The 19,530-nt window shown below is 40.7% G+C and overlaps 1 protein-coding gene across 9 annotated transcripts in view; it reads right to left on the bottom strand.

Annotated features, from left to right (window-relative positions):
• scrib (scribble planar cell polarity protein) overlaps window positions 1-19,530 on the bottom strand; it is a 69,072-nt gene that overhangs the window by 25,394 nt on the left and 24,148 nt on the right. For 8 of the 9 annotated variants that reach the window (XM_078281147.1, XM_078281149.1, XM_078281141.1 and 5 more), the window contains exons 2-20: window positions 15,862-15,979; window positions 14,412-14,490; window positions 13,691-13,780; window positions 12,671-12,727; window positions 12,189-12,252; window positions 11,326-11,400; window positions 10,975-11,119; window positions 10,077-10,195; window positions 9,729-9,928; window positions 9,078-9,244; window positions 8,557-8,687; window positions 8,118-8,243; window positions 7,695-7,880; window positions 7,189-7,554; window positions 5,456-5,518; window positions 2,881-2,970; window positions 2,712-2,789; window positions 2,294-2,611; window positions 370-450 (exon numbers count right to left, since the gene is read on the bottom strand). In XM_078281147.1, the coding sequence (XP_078137273.1) occupies window positions 370-450; window positions 2,294-2,611; window positions 2,712-2,789; window positions 2,881-2,970; window positions 5,456-5,518; window positions 7,189-7,554; window positions 7,695-7,880; window positions 8,118-8,243; window positions 8,557-8,687; window positions 9,078-9,244; window positions 9,729-9,928; window positions 10,077-10,195; window positions 10,975-11,119; window positions 11,326-11,400; window positions 12,189-12,252; window positions 12,671-12,727; window positions 13,691-13,780; window positions 14,412-14,490; window positions 15,862-15,979 (2,553 nt within the window). The remainder of the gene's footprint in view (window positions 1-369; window positions 451-2,293; window positions 2,612-2,711; window positions 2,790-2,880; window positions 2,971-5,455; window positions 5,519-7,188; window positions 7,555-7,694; window positions 7,881-8,117; window positions 8,244-8,556; window positions 8,688-9,077; window positions 9,245-9,728; window positions 9,929-10,076; window positions 10,196-10,974; window positions 11,120-11,325; window positions 11,401-12,188; window positions 12,253-12,670; window positions 12,728-13,690; window positions 13,781-14,411; window positions 14,491-15,861; window positions 15,980-19,530) is intronic. The other variant, XM_078281143.1, reaches the window with a different exon arrangement.

The following is a 19,530-nucleotide window of genomic DNA, read 5'->3' as shown; positions in this document are numbered from 1 at the left end:
CAAAACTTCTGGTTTTGATGTGTGAGAGTTGGAGGAGTTAATTGTTTGCATGTGGTCGGCATGGGACCTAACACGAGTTAGTCTGATCTAGATATGGCAAGACTTAATTTGAGGGATGAGAGCAGTGTTGTGGGCAAATTTACAATAGAAATATAAAACATATAGCAATGATGACATAAATCAAGTATGTCAAGTAGTTTATTATAACTGCTATAACGCCAATGTCCGTTTATCACGATATACTGTATCCTATTTGAACCTATTAAACAAAATGGTTCCCATTCTCACATGGATGAAAACATTGTAAAGGAATCACACTGAACACTATGTTGCCCAGATGGAGGTGTGGAGGGGGTGGGTAGTACTCACAGAGATCACCCTGTCGCCTACATGCAGTGTGTTGTCTCTGTGTGCCGCTCCCCCTTCTGCGATGCGCGAGATGTAGATTGCCTAAGAACAGATGAGAGACATTGTCAAATGTTTAAATTTTTGTGGATAAATTACTCTGAATTACTACATGCTTTTTTGAGACTGTTTGTCAAGAACTACATATAACAGAAACATTGCTAATATTCTGTATCTAAAAATGGTTTAACAAGTGGGAGAGGATACCTAATTATTCCACAAATATTTGCTGGCCTCTCCTGTCTGTGTATCAAATTAGAGTGGGTCAGTAGTAAAAGGGTCTGGTGCAACAGGCTGCAATACTGTGATGAATCATTGTGCTAACTCTGAGCTGTCTAGAAGCTGAGTTACCGGTCAGTCACTGTGTGATATCCCACAGTGTCAATCTGAGCCAGAAATAGAACTACCTTTATAAAGGGTGCCAGCTGTAATTAATAAAAGGCATTCTGAGACATTAGCAGCCCACAATGGCACAAATTGTGATATAGGGTTGTACACATAAACAAAGAACATCCATTACAAATGATAAACAGCATAGTCTCCATCATTAAGACGCAGCACAATCAGCACAAATCATGAACCCTTGTCCCTTTCTCAGCAAATTACACAATTTAACAAATAAAAACATAGCTGAACTCTGTCTGAGTCACAAAAACAAAATGTGCAAACACATGCAGGAGAAAAACTCTACTGCACCTCCTCCTCAGATCAACCACCAACTAATCAAGTCACTGCATCAATTTCAAAAAGCTTTTGAAAAAGAAGCAAGACTTACAGTCAGACCCGCCTAAATCATACATTTGAGTCCTTTCCTCTTTGTGGGCTCGTTGAACTGCATGAGTTGCAAAGCTGTATTGCGCTGGCCCAAATATACACCTCCCCCCGTCCCGTTACAGTGGACCTATCAGGTGTCAGGGTTGGCTATTCATATCTCCGTCTCCCGGGCGATGACTGTAAACACTTCGGCTAGAATAGACGCTGTTAAAAGACAGGTCCCTGTGACTGAGACAGTTACTGCAAACACTTTGTGACCTAACTTCCGACATTCAAGACCTATTATTAACGATTGTGTCTTCGGCTTAGACCAGGTCTCTGTATCATCTCTCTTTTAACTGAAACCCATAATCTCAATACACTACAGACTTTTACTTGGATGCAATTGTCATATTTGTACTTTTGATGGAAAGCATTACATTTTTTTAATGTGTTGGCCTACCTTGCCTTATAGACCAGGACCTTTTAATTTATGTAAAAATGTCAAGCTAGGGTTGGGTGATATGATGGATGGTTAATTTGACCTGATTGAAATTAATTAATTAATTATAAACACAGTTGCTGATTAATTTTTCAGTCAATCTACTAATTGATTAATCAACTAATGGAAAACTAATTGAAAAAGGTTCTTAATGTGTGGCCGGGTTGGCTCAGTGGTCGAGCAGGCGCACATATACTAAGAGGTTTATGCCTCGACGCAGAGGTCCAGGGTTCGAAGACGACCTGTGACAATTTCCTGCATGTCTTCCCCCTCTCTCTCCCCTTTCTCACCTAGCTGTCCTGTCAAAAATTAAAAGGTGGAAGAGCCCAAAAACAAATCTTAAAAAAAAATAAAAGGTTCTTAACTATATTGGGATTTAGATTTTAACCATATCGTCCAGCCCTATTTGAAACCATAATGTATACAAGGCACTTTACTGGGAGGCAGCCATCAAATACATAAGTCTATGGTGACTTAAAGTAAACTTTCTTCTGATTCAGTCTTTACCATGAAACAAAAACAATATATTCTTCATTGATGTCTTCATCACAAGTAGATTGGAGGATGCTCTCCATACTCCTTACAGAATGTATTCTATGGTTAGCCAGAGTGGACTTATGGGTGTGTTCTCACTGTGTCTGCTGTGCGGTAGGGCGTGGAGCCTTTGCCCCCGGCGATGCTGAATCCCAGCCCCTTGTCGTTTCGGATCAGACAGGTGGAGAGCCGCTCTTGAGGCCCGCTGGCAGTCGTCTCCATGTTGAAGGCGATGCCACTGCTCCGTCTCTCCCGCGGGAAGTAGTCGTCCTCTGGCCTCAGTGGCGTGGTGGTGATTGCGTTCTCCGGCTCCACCATACGCTCCCGGAGCACTGACATGGAAACTGTAGCGCCAGAGCTACGAAGGGCTTCAACCGCTGTGTGATGTTCTGCTTCGTTGAGGTCCACTCCATTCACCTGAGACAAACGGATAGAGAGAATGACTTGCAATGCTGTTAAATTAAACATCTTGCTATTAAACAGAGGAAAAAGGAAAAGTAAACAGAAAATGCTTTACCACTAGGAGTTTGTCTCCCACTTTGACCCCTGCTCTGGCTGCAGGACCCTCTTCTGACACTCTGGAGATGAAGATTCCCTGAGCACACAAACAGAAAGATAAAATGAATCTGTATAATCTATGGTTTATGATTTCTTGAACATATCCAGATTCTAGATACATATTTTACCTCATCATCTCCCTTGTAAGGTGTAGATCCTTTCCCTCCAGCAATGCTGATACCAAGGCCGCCAGTTTGTCGCATGATGGTTAGGGTGTGCTGCAAGTTGAGGAGGGGGGAGTCAGCACAACTACTAGTGAAGCTACTCTAAACACCACTCAGCTCAAGACAGACTGAGAGGGAGGCAAGCCCAAAATGTTCTTATTTCAATTAATGTATTTTTTTCTTTTTTAAAAGTTGATTATTATTTTTTATTTTTAAAATAATTATTAAACATTATAAGTTATGGTTGACCTCCCTCCTTCTGCCAGAAGGTGGTGTCGATCTTATTACAGCGCCATCCTGTCATCATGCCCACAGATGGATGGCGAGAAACTTTTGACTTGTCTGGAGCCGAATGTCAGTTTTAAGTGGAAGATGGATGATTTGTGCCTTGAATTTAGCTTTAAAGACATTTTAAGTAAGTTTTGTGCTTGTAAGTATATTGGAAAACATTTGTTATCTACCACTAACCACTTAAGTGACAGTAGACTTCAGACAAAGTGAACAAACACACACTGACTAAAGCCCTCTTCAATTGGACTCTCAGAGGCCTGACCCTTACTGAAACATATAGTGTGTCATGTGTATGTACAAGAGGAGGGACTTTAAAAGTGTAAAACACTATATAAGGAGTAAGACTGTGTATATTCTGTGTGCTTGCAAGCCATGCAAAAAGGGGGAGGAATGCAGACAAATGAGGGACAGAAGGAAGGAAAAGGGGAAATGTCAAGAGTAACAGATAAAAAGAGTGTGCTGTGTGAAGACAGTTTTGGACTCGTAGTGTAGATACCCCAGCATTTGTTGTAATGAGAGGACTAATAATAATTTCCTAAGCAAACAAATCAGACATAATTATAAATGTCTTTGAGATCACAAATGAACCGACTTGACCGACAGACAATTTTCATGCATTACAAAATGAAACTTAAATGTTTCTAACAACAAGTTTCAGTACAGGTTTTCTTCACTAAGGCCAAACAGCATAGGAAGGTATTCATAAACAACACTATGAACAAAAGCATGCCAAAAAAAGAGAGATGAAAATGAAAAAATCTACAGAAGATTAGCAATGCATATATTGTCATTTCAACCGTTTAAAAAATAAATAAAAGTCATGTGCAATCTATAAATGTTTACAATCTCAAAATTAGACTACTGAGAAGTATGCTTCATCCATTTTCATCAGTCTGGAACTCCTCTTCTGGTTGGCGTTGAGCAGTTGAGTTACCTACTATGTACCAAAAATCTGGAGGAAGCTGGAGAAGCAGCCCATTCATTCCAGGGCAACACAGCGTGGACAGGGGATGAAGAGGAGCAAAGCAGCAGAAGCAGAGGAAAGGTACAGTAGCAGAGATGTAGTGCTGCAGAACCCGATGCTGGACTGGGACTTTATACTACTGTGTCTACAGTCAAAGTTAGGTTTTTGGGGTATTGCCAGCATTTAGAATAAAATGCCAGGATGTCAAATAGGCACACAACGATATGCTGCCTAAAATTTAGAGATGTGGATCAACGTCACGAAGACAACACAACTGTGGGCATCCAGGGGACTCATTATTACTTAGAAAAGGGTTTCCAACAGCTAATAATATTTGGCAGGGCGACTAATACTAGTATTTGTTGTTTCAGGTGCTGTGCCATGAGCAAAGCTGCTGTTCATGGTAAACACAGGGGGGGTTGATTCTACTTTTTATAATATATGAACAGGATCACAAGGTCCTGTAAAGAAGTTTGTTTGGCTGAACATGCAATAGGTGGTGCCCCGCCCTGCCTAAAGGATATTTACAACAGGAGCTGCAAGAATAAGGCTAAGAGAATCATTAAAGATCCAAATTATCAGGGTAAAAGCCTTTTCTTCCTGTTGAGGTCAGATAGAAGCTACCAGATACACCAGGCTGGCACTCAGAGGCTCAGGACGAGTTTCTACCCTCAGGCCTTTAGAAACTGATGATATGATGATACTGCCTAAGATGCCCGAGGGAGAGAGAGATGCAACAAAAGGTGCCCAGCTGTACTGTACTATTTAAGTACAGCTGCTTGTTATACGATTGTCACATAATGAGTCCTAACCGAAAAGAAATAGTTAAGTCAATGTGCAGCAGTAAGTTAGCCAATGCTAACCTCAATTAGAGGCTTAGAGTTAAATATAAAGATAACTAAAATGCATGATCAAATAGTACTAACTCAGGCGAGTTAGATACATGGATACAACTGAACAATTTGTCAATGTCTGGAGAGCTAGTGTAATTTCCCAGGATGCACTCAAACACAGCATATTTGTGAAACCTCATTGCAAGTTTAGTCCTACCATGTACAAAAATCAAATAAATAAATAAATGTAATAAATAAAACTGTTATTTCATTCCTGCATCTAGGTTCTGCCACACTGGCCATCTCATAGAAGAGTTGTGGTTAGGGGGTTCCTAGTGATTGGCTTGGATTAACCATGGATTTCTGTGGGAACTTTCTCCACCTCTGAATACTGGTGGGTGAATGAGTGGGTGAGTGAAGGGCAGAGAGACGGAAAAGAGTATGTACAGACCTCTTCCTCCTCAATTCGAGCAGGTTCAATCAGCAGATTATTGACTTGATCAAATGACACCCCCTGTTAGGACAGGAACCAGCGAGAGGCATGCGGATTAGTCAGGCCAAAAAAAAAAAATGCTCACACTTTCCATAAACTTTACCAAACACACCCAACACTCCACTGTCTGCTTGCAGGTTTTGGGGACTTTTAAGTCCACAGGGATGGACCACCTTGAAGCAGAAGCAATCCCACAGTCACTCCCCAGCCACCAGAAGCAAATACAGGCAGAGATGGAAAGACAAGACCAAGGAGCTGAGCTACAGTGCAAAACACACAGTGTAGAGAGAGCGGACAAGAGAAGGCAAGATCTCCCATACCAGAATAAGCCCAGCCTCCACACCACAAAATGCAAATTCCTCCAGGAGCAAGCTTTAATTTAGACAACAAGTCAACAAGTCTACTTTTGGAAAAAGAAAAACTGTACAAGGTTAAAGTACACTTTTAGCCTGCAAAAGCCAAGATATCTACAAAATAATTTTCCAAAAGTAATTCACAGATGGTTGAACAAAAAAGGTTTAGAAAATAAGAGCAATCAAAATAATAATTTTGATTTGTTGAATTTGATTTACAATGAAGAATCTTACGCTCTACAAAAACGTAAACATCCCATAAAAGATTATTACCATGATATGACACAAACAAGGATCATTGGATCTCACATTCCAGCTCTGCCAATATAGGTTCTGGTTGGTCTGAGGTCAGCCACACAAACAGACCCACATTCAAAAACACACACACAAAACAGATTCGGTGAGATGATAATGTTTGATCACAGTGTTAAAAAATGATTTCTACAATCAGCATGAAATCAAATTATTCATTAAGTCTCCCCCATACATTAATGATCAATAAGGAGATATTTTCATAAGCGCCACCAGAACTGCCTTCACTCACTCCATTCATACAAGCACACACGCACAATGTTACAAGAGCAGAGTGTGAAAATGTCATTATTCAATTAAAATCAGGGGATGGCTGATAATATGGCGAAAAGTTTAGTACTGAGCTGGGCCAGTGTGGTGCAAGAAAGGCCTGCAGCTGCTTGTGTGGAAAGAACATTATCATTTGACATCAAAGAATTCCTATCTAGTATGTTAGTTGTGCATACAACAAAGATCAAGAAGCTATCTCACGTAGAAGCACAAAGGTTTAAAGTGAATTTCACTAATTTATCTCCAAAAAAGAGACAATATGTATACAGTTTTGTTGTGTATGTGTCAAAGAAATCTACATGATGTAAGGTATTTTAAAGAATTATCAGCAATGACCTCTGAGTGTTTGTAGGCGTTTGGTGAAGGACATCTCGTCTTTGCATGGGACAGAGCAAAGACAAAGGAAAGCTCTAAGACCGATGTTGAGTTTGTGGTTAAACTACAAAATCAACTCCTGAAAAAAAATACTTGCAAGGGAAGACGTCTTCATTTCCACATTGACCTTGCATGCAATGCCACATCCTTAATATATGCTGGCAGCACACTCCAAACAGAATGCATCTGGCGAGGTAGTAAGGGCACTCTATGCATACCGTATTAGGTGTTTGCATAGATGCAATGAGCAAGCAAAAAATATATTCAGTTTAAATATATTCTTACAACATGAATAGAAAATGTAAGAATAAAATAAGGTCATAAACTGATTTGGTGTGTGATGTACATACAATACCCCCAGTGCTGGGACCTCTCCTTTACCTTTACTTGACTGGAGTTGACCTGTAGCCGACTGTCTTCAAGCTCCTCCAATCTGTGATGATGCTGAGGGGTGCTTATCCTTTGCTCTTCCTCCTCATCCTGCTCGTCCTCAGCAGGCTGTGTCGGACAATTCAGGCCGTCAGGACTGAAGCCCTGCAGCAGCGCAGCCACAGCCTCGGGCTTGGGCAGCTTGGTGATCTTGAAGTGCTTCTTGTAGTGTGGCGTGTCCTTTCTGATCAGACGTTGCTTCTCTGCGGGAAAAGCAGGCCTCTCTTCCACGTCGCCCCTCTCACCATCTTCCCCGTCGTCCTCGTCGTCCTCATCCAAACCACGGATGATGGGCTCCTCTGCAAAGTGCACAGTGGGCTGGAGAGAAGAGGGGTTTGAGATGGAGTTAGTTAAATAAAGGGGGACCACAGAGAATTTTCTTTCATTTAGAAGAATTGTCAAATGGGGAATAACATACAACATAACAATGTTATGGATAAGAGGTTTTAAATATTCACCTCAATGTACTCCACCTCCATCTCATCCAGCTCGTCCTCATCCTGTGGGGAGCGGCCGTCTACGAGGTCCTCTCTCTGCGAGGCCGCAGTCACATTTTGTCTGTACTCATGGGAGTTTGCTGACAGTGTGCTATTGGACACCTGGGAGTCATGGCTCTGATTGGAGAGGTCACTGAGCCGTTTCTCCTAAAAGCAAAAGCATCAGTTTGATTAATTCAGCATCAAGTGCACCAGTGAATAATGATGCTTTCGTTTTGTGCATGAGGTCTGTAAAGGTGTACACGCTTCATAGTGTGAAAATAGTGTGTCTACTTCCTGCAGTAGCAGGTGAGATGGATTGCTGCAACAAAATTACATCTCTAAATGATAACTGCCTGCTGACAGATTTGACTTAATAATCATTATGTTATATGATGTATGTACCTGTGGATTGGGGGACTCTTCTTCACCATCTGGTCTGGATGTGTAAGCTTCATTCCTCCTCTCCTCAATCACCTTCTTCATCACCTTCAGCTCACTAGGGTGCGGTGTGGCTCTACGCTGAAGGCCCTGAAACAAAGAAAAACAGATTAAAAACAGATTAAAAACATGAATTCAAACGCAATCATGCATTCGTATGGAGCTGTTACAAATACTTTTGTCAGTCAAGTACAAAAATTTGTCAATGACTTTGTGACAATAGAAATTTGGACTTGATGTCTCACTTGAAGCAACACAATTTTCAAATCAGGACTAGCTCAAACTAATGACAACAGAGCTGCACAGTATCAATGCTGATAAGCAGGAGAAAAAAAACAACATTATCTGAGCAAAATGACATGAAGAGGGCATAAAGTGACATTGTATTGTTGTGTTTTCTCACTCTGCGCTCTGCAGCAGCCTCATCATCCTCCTCCTCCTCAGCTTTGGTCTCTTCTTGGAACTGAATGACTGACACTCGGTTCAGGTTGCTGTCTGTCCAACTGTCATCCACACTGTTCTGCAGCAGGTTTTCTGTGGAACATGAAGGAAACGGAGAGAAAGATGTTAAACTCAGTTTATAGCTGTAGATTACACAATCTGTTCTTGAAGTTGTCCATTTAAAAATAAAGTCTCACAACTATACCACAATATGTGGTTTTACAAGCTACAACTAGTCTATACTCTCAATTCATTTAACAGATATGATACAAAAACATGCTATGACTTATTAAAATATAAAATTAAGTAAACAGTAAAACTATTGTGATTTAAACTATAATGAAGTTGGATTAGGGAACATGTAAAGAAGATTTAAATGTCATACACATTTGAATGACTGACCAAGACTTAGCCTATACATCTAATAAAAAACAATAACTATCCAATTAAAACTTCACATTGCATAAACTAAGTGCTACTCACCTAGGCTCGGAGAAGGCTGCTGGGGCAGCAAATAGCAGGTCAGCACCTTCTCTCCTGTGCGCTCATCATCCTCTGTCTGGAACTTGAGCATTGGCTGTGACTGGTTCTCTGCGAGCCACATGGCCTTTAGATTGAGGTTTGTCAGGGCAAAAGGCAGGTTTTGTAGTCTGGACAAATGGAGGAATGAGGGATGAATCACAACCTTCCCTTTTCATGAAGTAAAAATAAAATATCATCCGCCTGATACGTCTATGATCATAAATAGTTAAACTGTGATCACAAAACTCCTAGAGTTAAGAGCGAAAGAAACTCATGTGTACTGTTAAATGAACCATCATCATTCTGAAAAAAAACTTTGCTCCCCCTATAACCTTTCGGCAATTACCAATGACCCTTTGACAATGATGCATTTGCTTGAGGTTTTCCCATTTCCATAACTTAGCTCCACAGCTTTAAAAATACATCTACACAAGGTTATATTGCTAGATCCTGATCACATTAAAAAGGGTAGAAATTGGAGGAGCAGTGTCTCTGCAGGATGCTGGCAATGCTAAAATCCATTTTGGCAAAAACATTCAAATTAAATATTTGACCTTAGCACAAAAGACTGCTGTGAATTATTTACAGTTCAGGGTGTTAAAGGAGGTTTACCTGTTTCCGGCAACATCCAGCACATGCAGCTCAGTGGCATCTGCAAGCTCAGCAGGAAGTTTTCCTAGGTGATTGTCTCTCAGTGAGAGAACGTTGAGGCTGGCACAGCCGCCCAGCTCTTTGGGCACGTTGCCCAGACGGTTGCGGTCTACATTCAGGTTGGTCAGCTTCTTTAGCTTGCCCAGCGAGCGAGGAAGTGACTTTGAGGGAGTGAGACAGAAGTCATTAATATTCAGTAAAATTATAATGAAGCTTAATAGTTGTTAATTGGACTTAGGTATTGATGGGCATCCACAAATCCTAACTGGGTCAGTGCGAGGCTGTTGTAAGTGGTTTATATCTCCCTACCTGTAAAAGGTTCTCTGTCAAGACAAGTTCTGTGAGGTTTTCACACTCTCCTATTGAATCAGTCAGTTGGGTCAGTCTATTCTGGTCCACCTTCAATATGGACAGCTGTTTCAGGCAGCCTGGACACAAAACACAATACCAGTTAACAAAAAACAATAATAAACAAAACCAGTTAATAAAACACAATACCGTCTTACTGTACTATAGCAATAAGACACCAATGATGTGATCTTTTTCAAATTGACCCATGCTCTAGAATAAATTCAAATGAAAACAAAAAAAACAGACAAGCTGTTGTTACTGCCTGTGTCACTCTTTACTGGCATTATTCTTCCAGTAGAGGGCAGTCCTGTTTAACAGAGCACTGTCTCCTACACACAGTGGACCTGCCCCTGAGTTTACCTTATCTATTGCTGCCTAATTAGATAGCAAAGTTTCCCTAAGCACCCAAAGAATACACTTTTTCACAGAATGCACAACGAAGAAAAAAACACACTAATTAGCGTTGGGCAAATGATTGTTGTTCTTTCATTATGACAACATCTGGAAAGGTGCTGGGTTGGCCAATCAAATACATTCCTGCTGGATTACAATAATGTAAACACCATAGTTGTTCTGTTTGCCTCTCAATCATTGTGACAAGAGATAAAATAGTTGCTGCCGTGATAACTTTCTACAGTAAAATCTTGTTTTAGTATTACAAACCGTTCAGTGCAGTGCAGTGTTTTTGGCTTCTGATACAGCCTTAAATGCAGTAGTCTGTTACTCAAACTGGACTTCCTGGATCATACTTCATGTCTCACTGGTAACTTAAACAACATGGCCCCCACTAACACTGTTTTCGGTCTGAATCCCTGCTGAGACAATGTTTCCCTCTTTCCCGCTTGTGTTTTCTCACCTATGCTGTCTGGGATGACCTCCAGCAGGTTCTGTGTGAGCAGCAGGTCAGTGAGAGCCAGGAGGCCTTTAAGTTCTGAGGGAAGCTCCTCCAGACGATTTTCTGACACATCCAGACACACCAGTCTCCGGAGGTTCCCCAGCTCCTATACAAACACACAATAAATACCACTTGCAGTGAGCTGAGGAGGCACAATACAACCATTACCTTCACAGCACAAACAAGAGGATGAAATCTGTTAGTGGGAGCTAATTCTTCATATGTGTAAGGTAGTTTTATAAAACATTTTAAAGAGAAAAAGAGTTCATGCTACAGGACAGCTTTAAAACATTTGTATGAAACAGTACTTACTGGTGGTAATGAGGACAACTGGTTACGGTCCAGCCATAGCTCCCTCAGGTTTGGGAGAGCACCGAGGGTGTCCGGCTAAGAGATGGGACGAAGCAGAGAGGGGAGGGGGGGGAAACATGGGGGCATTTTGATTATTTTTGTTAATGTTTGATGTGCAACGCCAGGGACTACATGCTCTAATCAACAAACGCAAAAGTGCTTCATTCAAAAACTTTCAAAGGGGTTGAGGCCGAAGTAAACAGAAATCATGTGCCCTAAGTACACACACACTTTGTAGATAAATTGGATGATTAAGGTAAAGAACTTTGGGATCTGTTATTCCTTACACTATTGTTGAAGCTTAAAAATCGTTTCAGTAAACCATTCAGTATTTGTTTGCAAACCTGGGCTCACTGGGCTAAATTCTCCCCAAATTACCACAAATGGATGTACAAGTGATGAATTAAATTAAGAAGAATGTCATGTGAAGGATTGGTTTAGCCTCCGCCCTTGTCAAGTCATACAGAATTGTTTACCGTCCTAGGAGACATGGTGGGCGTTCCCCGGCTTAGAGTGAGGTATAGTGCATGCAGGGCCTTAGGTCTAACAGATCAGCTCTGCTGTGTTTAGTGAAGTAAACATGTAGTTTGGATCATAATTATTGTGGTGGGAATGTGAAAAGGATATTTGTGGTACATGTCACTCTGTGTGTGTGTGTGTGTGTGTGTGTGTGTGTGTGTGTGTGTGTGTGTGTGTGTGTTGCACTAGAAATGCAAATACAAACATAGATTTTAAGGTACAACTGAGGGTGTTTTTAGACTCAAGAGCAGACGATCTACTGCATCTTATATCATATGGTTAAAGGGGATGAGTTGTTGACTCACCAAAACTTCCAGTTCATTGCTGCCCAGGTCCAGCTGTTCCAGTTTTACCAGGAAAGAGAGTGACCTGAATATGCACACAAAATAGCACATGCAGTAAGTCACACAAATACTGTATGTGCCCTAAAAGAACAAAGAGCAGAACTTTGTAAACTATTACAACATACAATTCATTTACATGTAAGTCGTATGCAAAGAATGTTTTTTAAAACGTAGGTTGCTACAGGTAACTTGTAGTTTCTGTCATGTTCTTACACACTACAATAAATATTTCCTAAAACTACTCCATTTGTAGGTAAGAGAAGTTCAAACTAAAAAGTAAACAATAGTAAAAGTTATAAAAAGGAGAAACAATTCCTTATGCATTGTGAGATTATTGTCATCTTGTTTTGTCAATGGGCATTTATTGTGCTTGATGGAGATAGTGGGAAATTAGATAAGAGGCCGAGCCGTGCATATGTGCGCTGGAGGAAGATGACACTTACGTGGGCAGAGACTTCAGCAGGTTCTCCCTGAGCTCCAACGTCACCAGGTTGGCGAGGCTATAAAAAGGAGGAGTGGCAGTTAAAAGGAGGCAAGTAAAAAAGAAAGAGTAAAAGGAGTTGGCAGGTGGTGAGAAGAGAGGATGGGGAGTAAGAGAGGGAAAAGGAGAGGCAGGTTGGTTAGTCAGATGGTAGGTCTGTTCGACCGGGCTGCCTGGCATGGTGAGGGGCTCCTCCATCTGTCTGAGCACAGCAGTGGCCAAGAGCCCAGAGACCAGCTGCCTCACAGCCCACTGGGCAACAGAATTACACCCCTTGAAAACATGCTCAGTCTCCTAATGTATTGAGGAACTGAGTCGAAGGCCTTTCGTCTGGCAACATGGAACAGTGTGATGGCCTGATTAGAGAACTTTTACAATTTTGACCAAAAATTATAATCACGAGTGTTCACAATTTGGCCTGCAACTATTTATTATATATAATGTTATCAATTTCTTTGATTATCAATTAATCTCTTGCTTTATTTTTTTCAATTGATTAACTATACTAAAATAGTGTAAGAGGTAATGTTTTGGGAGCAGAGTTGCAAAATGAATGTGATAAACTATTTGCTGTAAAACGGTGAATATGGGTTTAAAATTTGACAAAATGACAAAATTTGAAATTGTCAATCACTTATGAAGACACAACTAGAGATGTTCCGATACCCGTTTCACAGGTACATGTTTCACAAAGAGTTTAACCTGAGCCAGACCGACAACAAAGATAGAAATAATATCACATCCATACAGGGATAGTAGTATACAGTTGTTAAAACATAATAAAATATATGACACACTGGTATCGGATCGGTACTCAGTATCGGCCGATACGCAAGTTCAGGTATCAGAATCGGTATCGGGAAGAAAAAAATGGTATCGGGCCATCTCTAGACACAACAAGAGTTACTTTAACTATTTAAGAGCACATTACATTATATCTCATCGAATTATCTACTATGAGCCATTGTGCATTTGTACTTACTTTCCAATGTCGTTGGGCAACGACTGCAATGACACGTCGTTGAGTGCCAAGTGAGCCAGCGCTCGGAGTTGAGTGAAACCATCTGGCAATCTGAAGCAGAAAGACACGAGGGAATATAGGGGAGAAAGACTCTCAGGGTTTTGTTGTATAACACATTGGATCACTTGACTCACACACAAGACTATTAACCGTTTACATATTCCCATCTGTTAAAGTATTCAGCATCAAAGCTTTAGCCAGTTGAACCGTTGCTGTTCTATAAGAGGAAGTTATGCATTTCGTAAGATGTGGCAAGAAATACAATCAGAGAGCATTGCAACAGTGACTTTATATAGGGATTATCATAGGGATTAACTAGTAACCACGTTACGTTAACGTACACTTATGTTTCATACAGAGCCTTGTTTGGTCGGAAAGCACATTGTCATACAAAGCATTATCTCCTCCAGGCATTTGTTCACAATTGTTTCTTAGCAACTGAGTGATTTCAAGAATTGCAGTAACAAATCAGCATAAAGTGCAGACTGTACATTTAAACACATAATACGATTCACTGAACATTTAAAATGGGAAAGTAATTAAAGCACATAAATGACACTCATCATGCTTTGTTTTATTTTTCAAAGTAGTATTACTTTTTCTCTCCCCTTGTCGCATCTGGGCAAACATATTTTCTCACAGTGATGATGAATAGAGTGATGGGCTGATCCCACTCACTTACCTGGACAGGGGGTTTCCACTGAAGTCTGCGATCTCCAATGCCCTGCAAAATTTAATGCTCTCGGGGATCTCAGGAATGTCTGCAGGAGAAAAGACGAGGTGGGGGGGAATCATATATTATGGAGGCAATCATTTTAAGTTCTTTGTAATCACAGCCAGATGGCCAGGAGCAGGAAAGTGAGAGAAAGGAAGGGAAAAATGAGACAAAAAGCTGGGAGTTGTACTAGGGAGGATATGGTGAAAGTTCCCTATTACATCCTGATTTTTATCCCATCACATACAATTTAGAGCGCAATCTTAAATTACTTTAGTCTTAAAAGGATAGTGTCCCATGTTTGGTAAAATGCATAAATTAAAGGAGGGTCAAATAAAGAAAAAGGAGAAAAACATTTGCGAGAGATAGATAAAATAGATAAATATGTATAATATATGTTTACAGCTGGATGGTGTTATAGCTTCTTTGATTATAGGGCTTTCCTTTTGGTGTGTTGCTACGCACTTATTGGGTTTTTATATTTTATTGTTATTTTTTGTTCAAAATAAAAAATAAAGATAAAAACATAAAATGGATAATTTCTTAAATGCATGCACTGTTTGTGGGCTCACTAATTGCAAAATGCACAAGAAGAAAACGTTTACCACTGGATGCTGCAGAAAAAAAAGAAAAATCTAAGAAATTTAAGAAAGCCCTACTGAGCCAAGCAGCCTATAACGCTTATCTGGCTCAGCGTCATCCTGCAGCAGGAGCAGACAGGCAGGCAGACAGATTGGAAAGGCCCCTACAGCCCAGTGCACACTGCTCCTACATCACTTGATGCAGTGTGTAGCAGAGCAGATGTCTCATATTTACCATATAGGCCCTTCCTGCCACTGAGTATCAGTGTATTTGTGTGCAGCATGCAAGGACACAGAGAGGGCAAGGGGTGTGTGTGTGTGTGTGTGTGTGTGTGTGTGTGTGTGTGTGTGTGTCAGCGGATATGTTGCGGAAATTAAATAGCAGCCACAAATGAAAAGGAGTTTGACCTCAAGTCTCAGTAACATGTGTGTAATATTACTTTTGGTTGCATCGTGGTGCTAAATTTCTTTCTTTGTTTGTCTTATAGGAATATTTCAAGGGCATAGAGATTCATGTATGAATGTCTGTTGTGCTTGGGGGTAATAAGGATAATCTGGCAAAAGGGCCAGCTAATATTTATCTAATGGCTGCTGGTAGTGTGTTGATTATCCAACTGATTTGGCAATGTTCCTGTTGCTTAACACCACATGGCAGAAATCATTTTAACCCTTTTGTTTTGTGTTTTTGAGGGTGGTCTAGACTCTAGAGAAGAGTGAAAGGTTATTTTAAAATATATCATCAAAGTAAAGTAGTGTTAATGGATGGTTTCTAAAAGGCAGGGATCCTAGAGGAATTGACACAAGTGCACAGTGAACTTGTATGTGTATTTGTATACCATTTCTGGAGATGTCCAGTTCCACCAGCTGCATGAAGTTGGCCACCTCAGGAGGGAGTCTCTGGATCTCATTGTCACTCAGGCCGAGCTTCCGTAGGTTCAGTAGTCTGAAAAAAGGCTGTGGAAACACATTGGTACCATGTCAATCAAAACGTAACACACAACATACTTTGTCATACAATCTTGCCAGGATGCATTCGAAGGAAAATGTTTAACGATTAAATGTTGTTGGTAATACTATCAAATCTATAAAATCCTATACAGAAGTGGTAAAGACACTGCAAAAGCTTAAAAAGTCGGGCAAAATAATGATTATTTTCATTATGGATTATCTGCAGATTATTGTATGATAAAACATTTGGTCTATAAAATGTCAGACACTTGTGAAAAAGTTCACAGAGCCCTAATTGACATGTTCAAATTGATTATTTTCAGACCAACAGTTCAAAAGCCCAAAATATTTAATTTACTACACTGTAGGACAAGATCCTAACATTTGAGAAACTGGAACCTGAGAATGGTTGACTATTTGCTTGAAAAAACGACTTAAATTATGTTGTTTATCAAAATACTTGTCTATTTAAGTCAATCAACCTATCAATTAATCAACTGATAATTTAAACATTAGTGACAATTTCTAGACAAAAGGGGACATAGAGTAGTGTGATAAAAAAAAAAAAACTTCAGAATTGATCAAGTGGCGAAGCGCCTGTCGCAGGTGCGTTTAGGGCGTTCACGAATACACTTTTACTAGTTTAACAGCGGAAATAAGGGTCCGTGCGCTAGGTGCATGGTTCAAAAGGGTTGTACTTAGTGTCTTCATTAATTCATAGGTGTGTTTTGGGCGCAACATGAAATAAACCAGAGTGTCATCTCCCATTCCCTTTAAAAGCCAGGCGAGTTTGTACCTTGGCGCATTGCTATTATGATGCTAAGCAGGAAGGAGAAATTTTTAGGAGAAGAAACTGATCTGCTCGTAGTGAAGTGAAAGTGCACATCATAATACTATTTCACATTGTAATATTTTTTATTTTTAATCCTTGCATGTTTGTGTGCTGCTGAGCGTCCCTGTGTGTGTAACAAGCATAGTGTGCGCCTGAGCCAAGGCGCATTTTACTAATGCGCTGTTAAAATAACGATATGCTGCGTTATTGACTTTAGACCAGGTTTTTGTTGGTTAATGGCGCGGTGACTTTCCACTGCCTCAAGGTAGCAATACGCCAAGAATGCACCTGAACACACCTCCCTGTAAGCCCATGGGCACACGTGCATTTGCTATTTAAACAATATGGGCGCTGGATGGGAAATTGACAACCGCGTCGGTCTTAAACCAGCAAAGACACTTGTGTCAGGCTTTGCGCTGCGCTGGGTGCAAGATAGGACCCATTATGTTAAGATTACGGTTGGTGTTTTATATGTTGCGTACAATCCTGTCTGCCTTAACTAGAATTGTACCGCAAACACACAAAACATCCTGTATATTCAGATGAGGTCCGTTTCCAGGACTGGTTTTAAAAACATTCCATCGTCATATTCCCAATAACTCCTCCTCACCATGGCAACGTCAACCAAACAATGTGGCTTTCGATAGGAGAGCTGAGGAAAGTGCTGCGGCTGTGAGCATGCCAAGTGCTTTCACAAGAGCCTGGTTGTACAGCGTTCAAAAACATTCCTCCGCCAGCTACACTGTGTGCATGTTTTTTGTGTGTGTGTGTGTGTGTGTGTGTGTGTGTGTCATCTGCCGTTAAGATGGACTGACAAGACAGGCTGGCGGGGAACAAGAACAGCAAGAGTAACAGGCCAAAACTATGCAGTGATTAACCCCTCAATCAGTCCCTGGTTCTGCGACCCACAGAGGACCCACTGTCTGTCCTGTCAAAAGTCAGTCGACTCCTCAGACGCTGCAAGGGAGGAAGACTCTTGAGAAACTTGCAGACTTGGGCTTTCTGTGGTAGGAATTTGTATAAACTCATTATTCAGGGATGCTTTCTGAACATAGGGTGCACAGACATATGCAAGCCTAAACCTTAATTCAAATTAAATCTCATGCTTTCAGCAAGGCATTCTCCTAAAAACAATCCTTGGTGTGTAAATTACCAGAGATTAATCTACTTAATTGAATAATCCAGACAATTTCCAACCTCCTCCTTGGTCACTGGGATTTAAGTTTTGAAAACGTAGCACTGCTACACAACTGTTGCATAAACATGCAGTGAATCAGATAACACAAAACCTTTGATGTGTATTGTCAGATCGCTGCTTGACACAAGTGGGAAAACACACATATACACACAGTCCACACACTCAATACAACACGCTGTGAGACAGCTTTGCAATCATGCTGACAAAAGAGAAGAATGCTGCAGTTCAGCTGTTCCTCGATGACAGACTTTTCCTGCCCTTAACTAGTTATGTGTATTGTGTTTGGATGGGGAGCGAGGTGACTACAACAGCAAGGTTTTTCCCAGAATCAGTTTGGGGCTTGCTGAAAGTGCAAGACAGTTTGTCAATACTTTTTATAGTAGTATTATAGTAGTATACTTCATACTAGTGCCGCCCCCACCTAATAGAGTGAAATAGGCAGAGAAGGGAGGACATAAATATAGGAAAGGAGAGCGCCAGAGAGAGAGACAAAGAGGGTGTTGGCTCACTGAGTAGCAGGTGACAGGTATCAGATGACAGGAACAGGAAACAGGAGATGAGAACGACCATGTGACCCAGGGCCAAGCCCAGATGGGAACCAGCCCCCAGGAGGGGAGGCAACCTTGCTAGCAGAACAGGTGACATTCGGAGACTGAAAGCCTCTCAGAGAAACAGTGTTCAAAAACACACCTGAAAACTCAGATATTAGAACACACTTCAAAACATTATGTTAACTCTCTGCAAATGCTGATGAAAAGCTTCAGGTTATTCTTTAACTTCCCACCGTGAGGCAGTACTCTCATACCAAAGTATGAGAAGCCATATTACTGCTAATGGACAATCAGCAATTCTTCCATTCAGCCTAAACCAATCACCCAATAAAATCTTTTGCAGCAGTGCATTCCTGTCCTCTCTTGATACCGTCCAGAGCACAATCTGTTATGAGGGGAAAGCTAGACAGTAATTCATGCCTGAGAACAAGTAATTATAAACACTCACAAAGATGGCCATTCATTTCGGAGTGGGCGCTCACAGACAGGCTCGCTGCTGTTTTTCTAAGAAACAACCACCCAATTCTCATACCAGTTTTTCTCCAGCATTAAATAAATAATACCAAGATTTGGTTTACAACATGTTTAATCTCGTTACTATGTTTCTAAGAAACTGTAAGATTCTGAATAACGTATAACTTAGAAAATAAAACAAATACTGACGTTTAAAATAAGTAACCGTAATAAATAGGCATGGGCCGGTTACCGGTTTCAAGGTACACCACGGTTTGAAAAAGTCACAGTTTCAAAACCACTATTATTTTCTGTCATACCGATTCTAAGGTATGAGCTGTTTTTTTATGAGTCTTCAAGGACAGAAAGTGCAGTTCAGAAATCCCTCTGGCTGCTAGTGTGCAGTGTGTTTTCAAAATAAAATACATTATGCTCAATAGAAAAAAAGTTGTTTTTTTTTCTTTACCCAGACATTTAAAAAAAATAATACATTTATAGCTGTCATCGCAATACCGTGACATTT

Source organism: Sander vitreus, chromosome 22, assembly GCF_031162955.1.
Source record: "Sander vitreus isolate 19-12246 chromosome 22, sanVit1, whole genome shotgun sequence".
Taxonomy (NCBI): domain Eukaryota; kingdom Metazoa; phylum Chordata; class Actinopteri; order Perciformes; family Percidae; genus Sander; species Sander vitreus.
The sequence above is the reverse complement of the archived record's forward strand: the minus strand, read 5'-3'. Positions and strand labels throughout refer to the sequence as shown.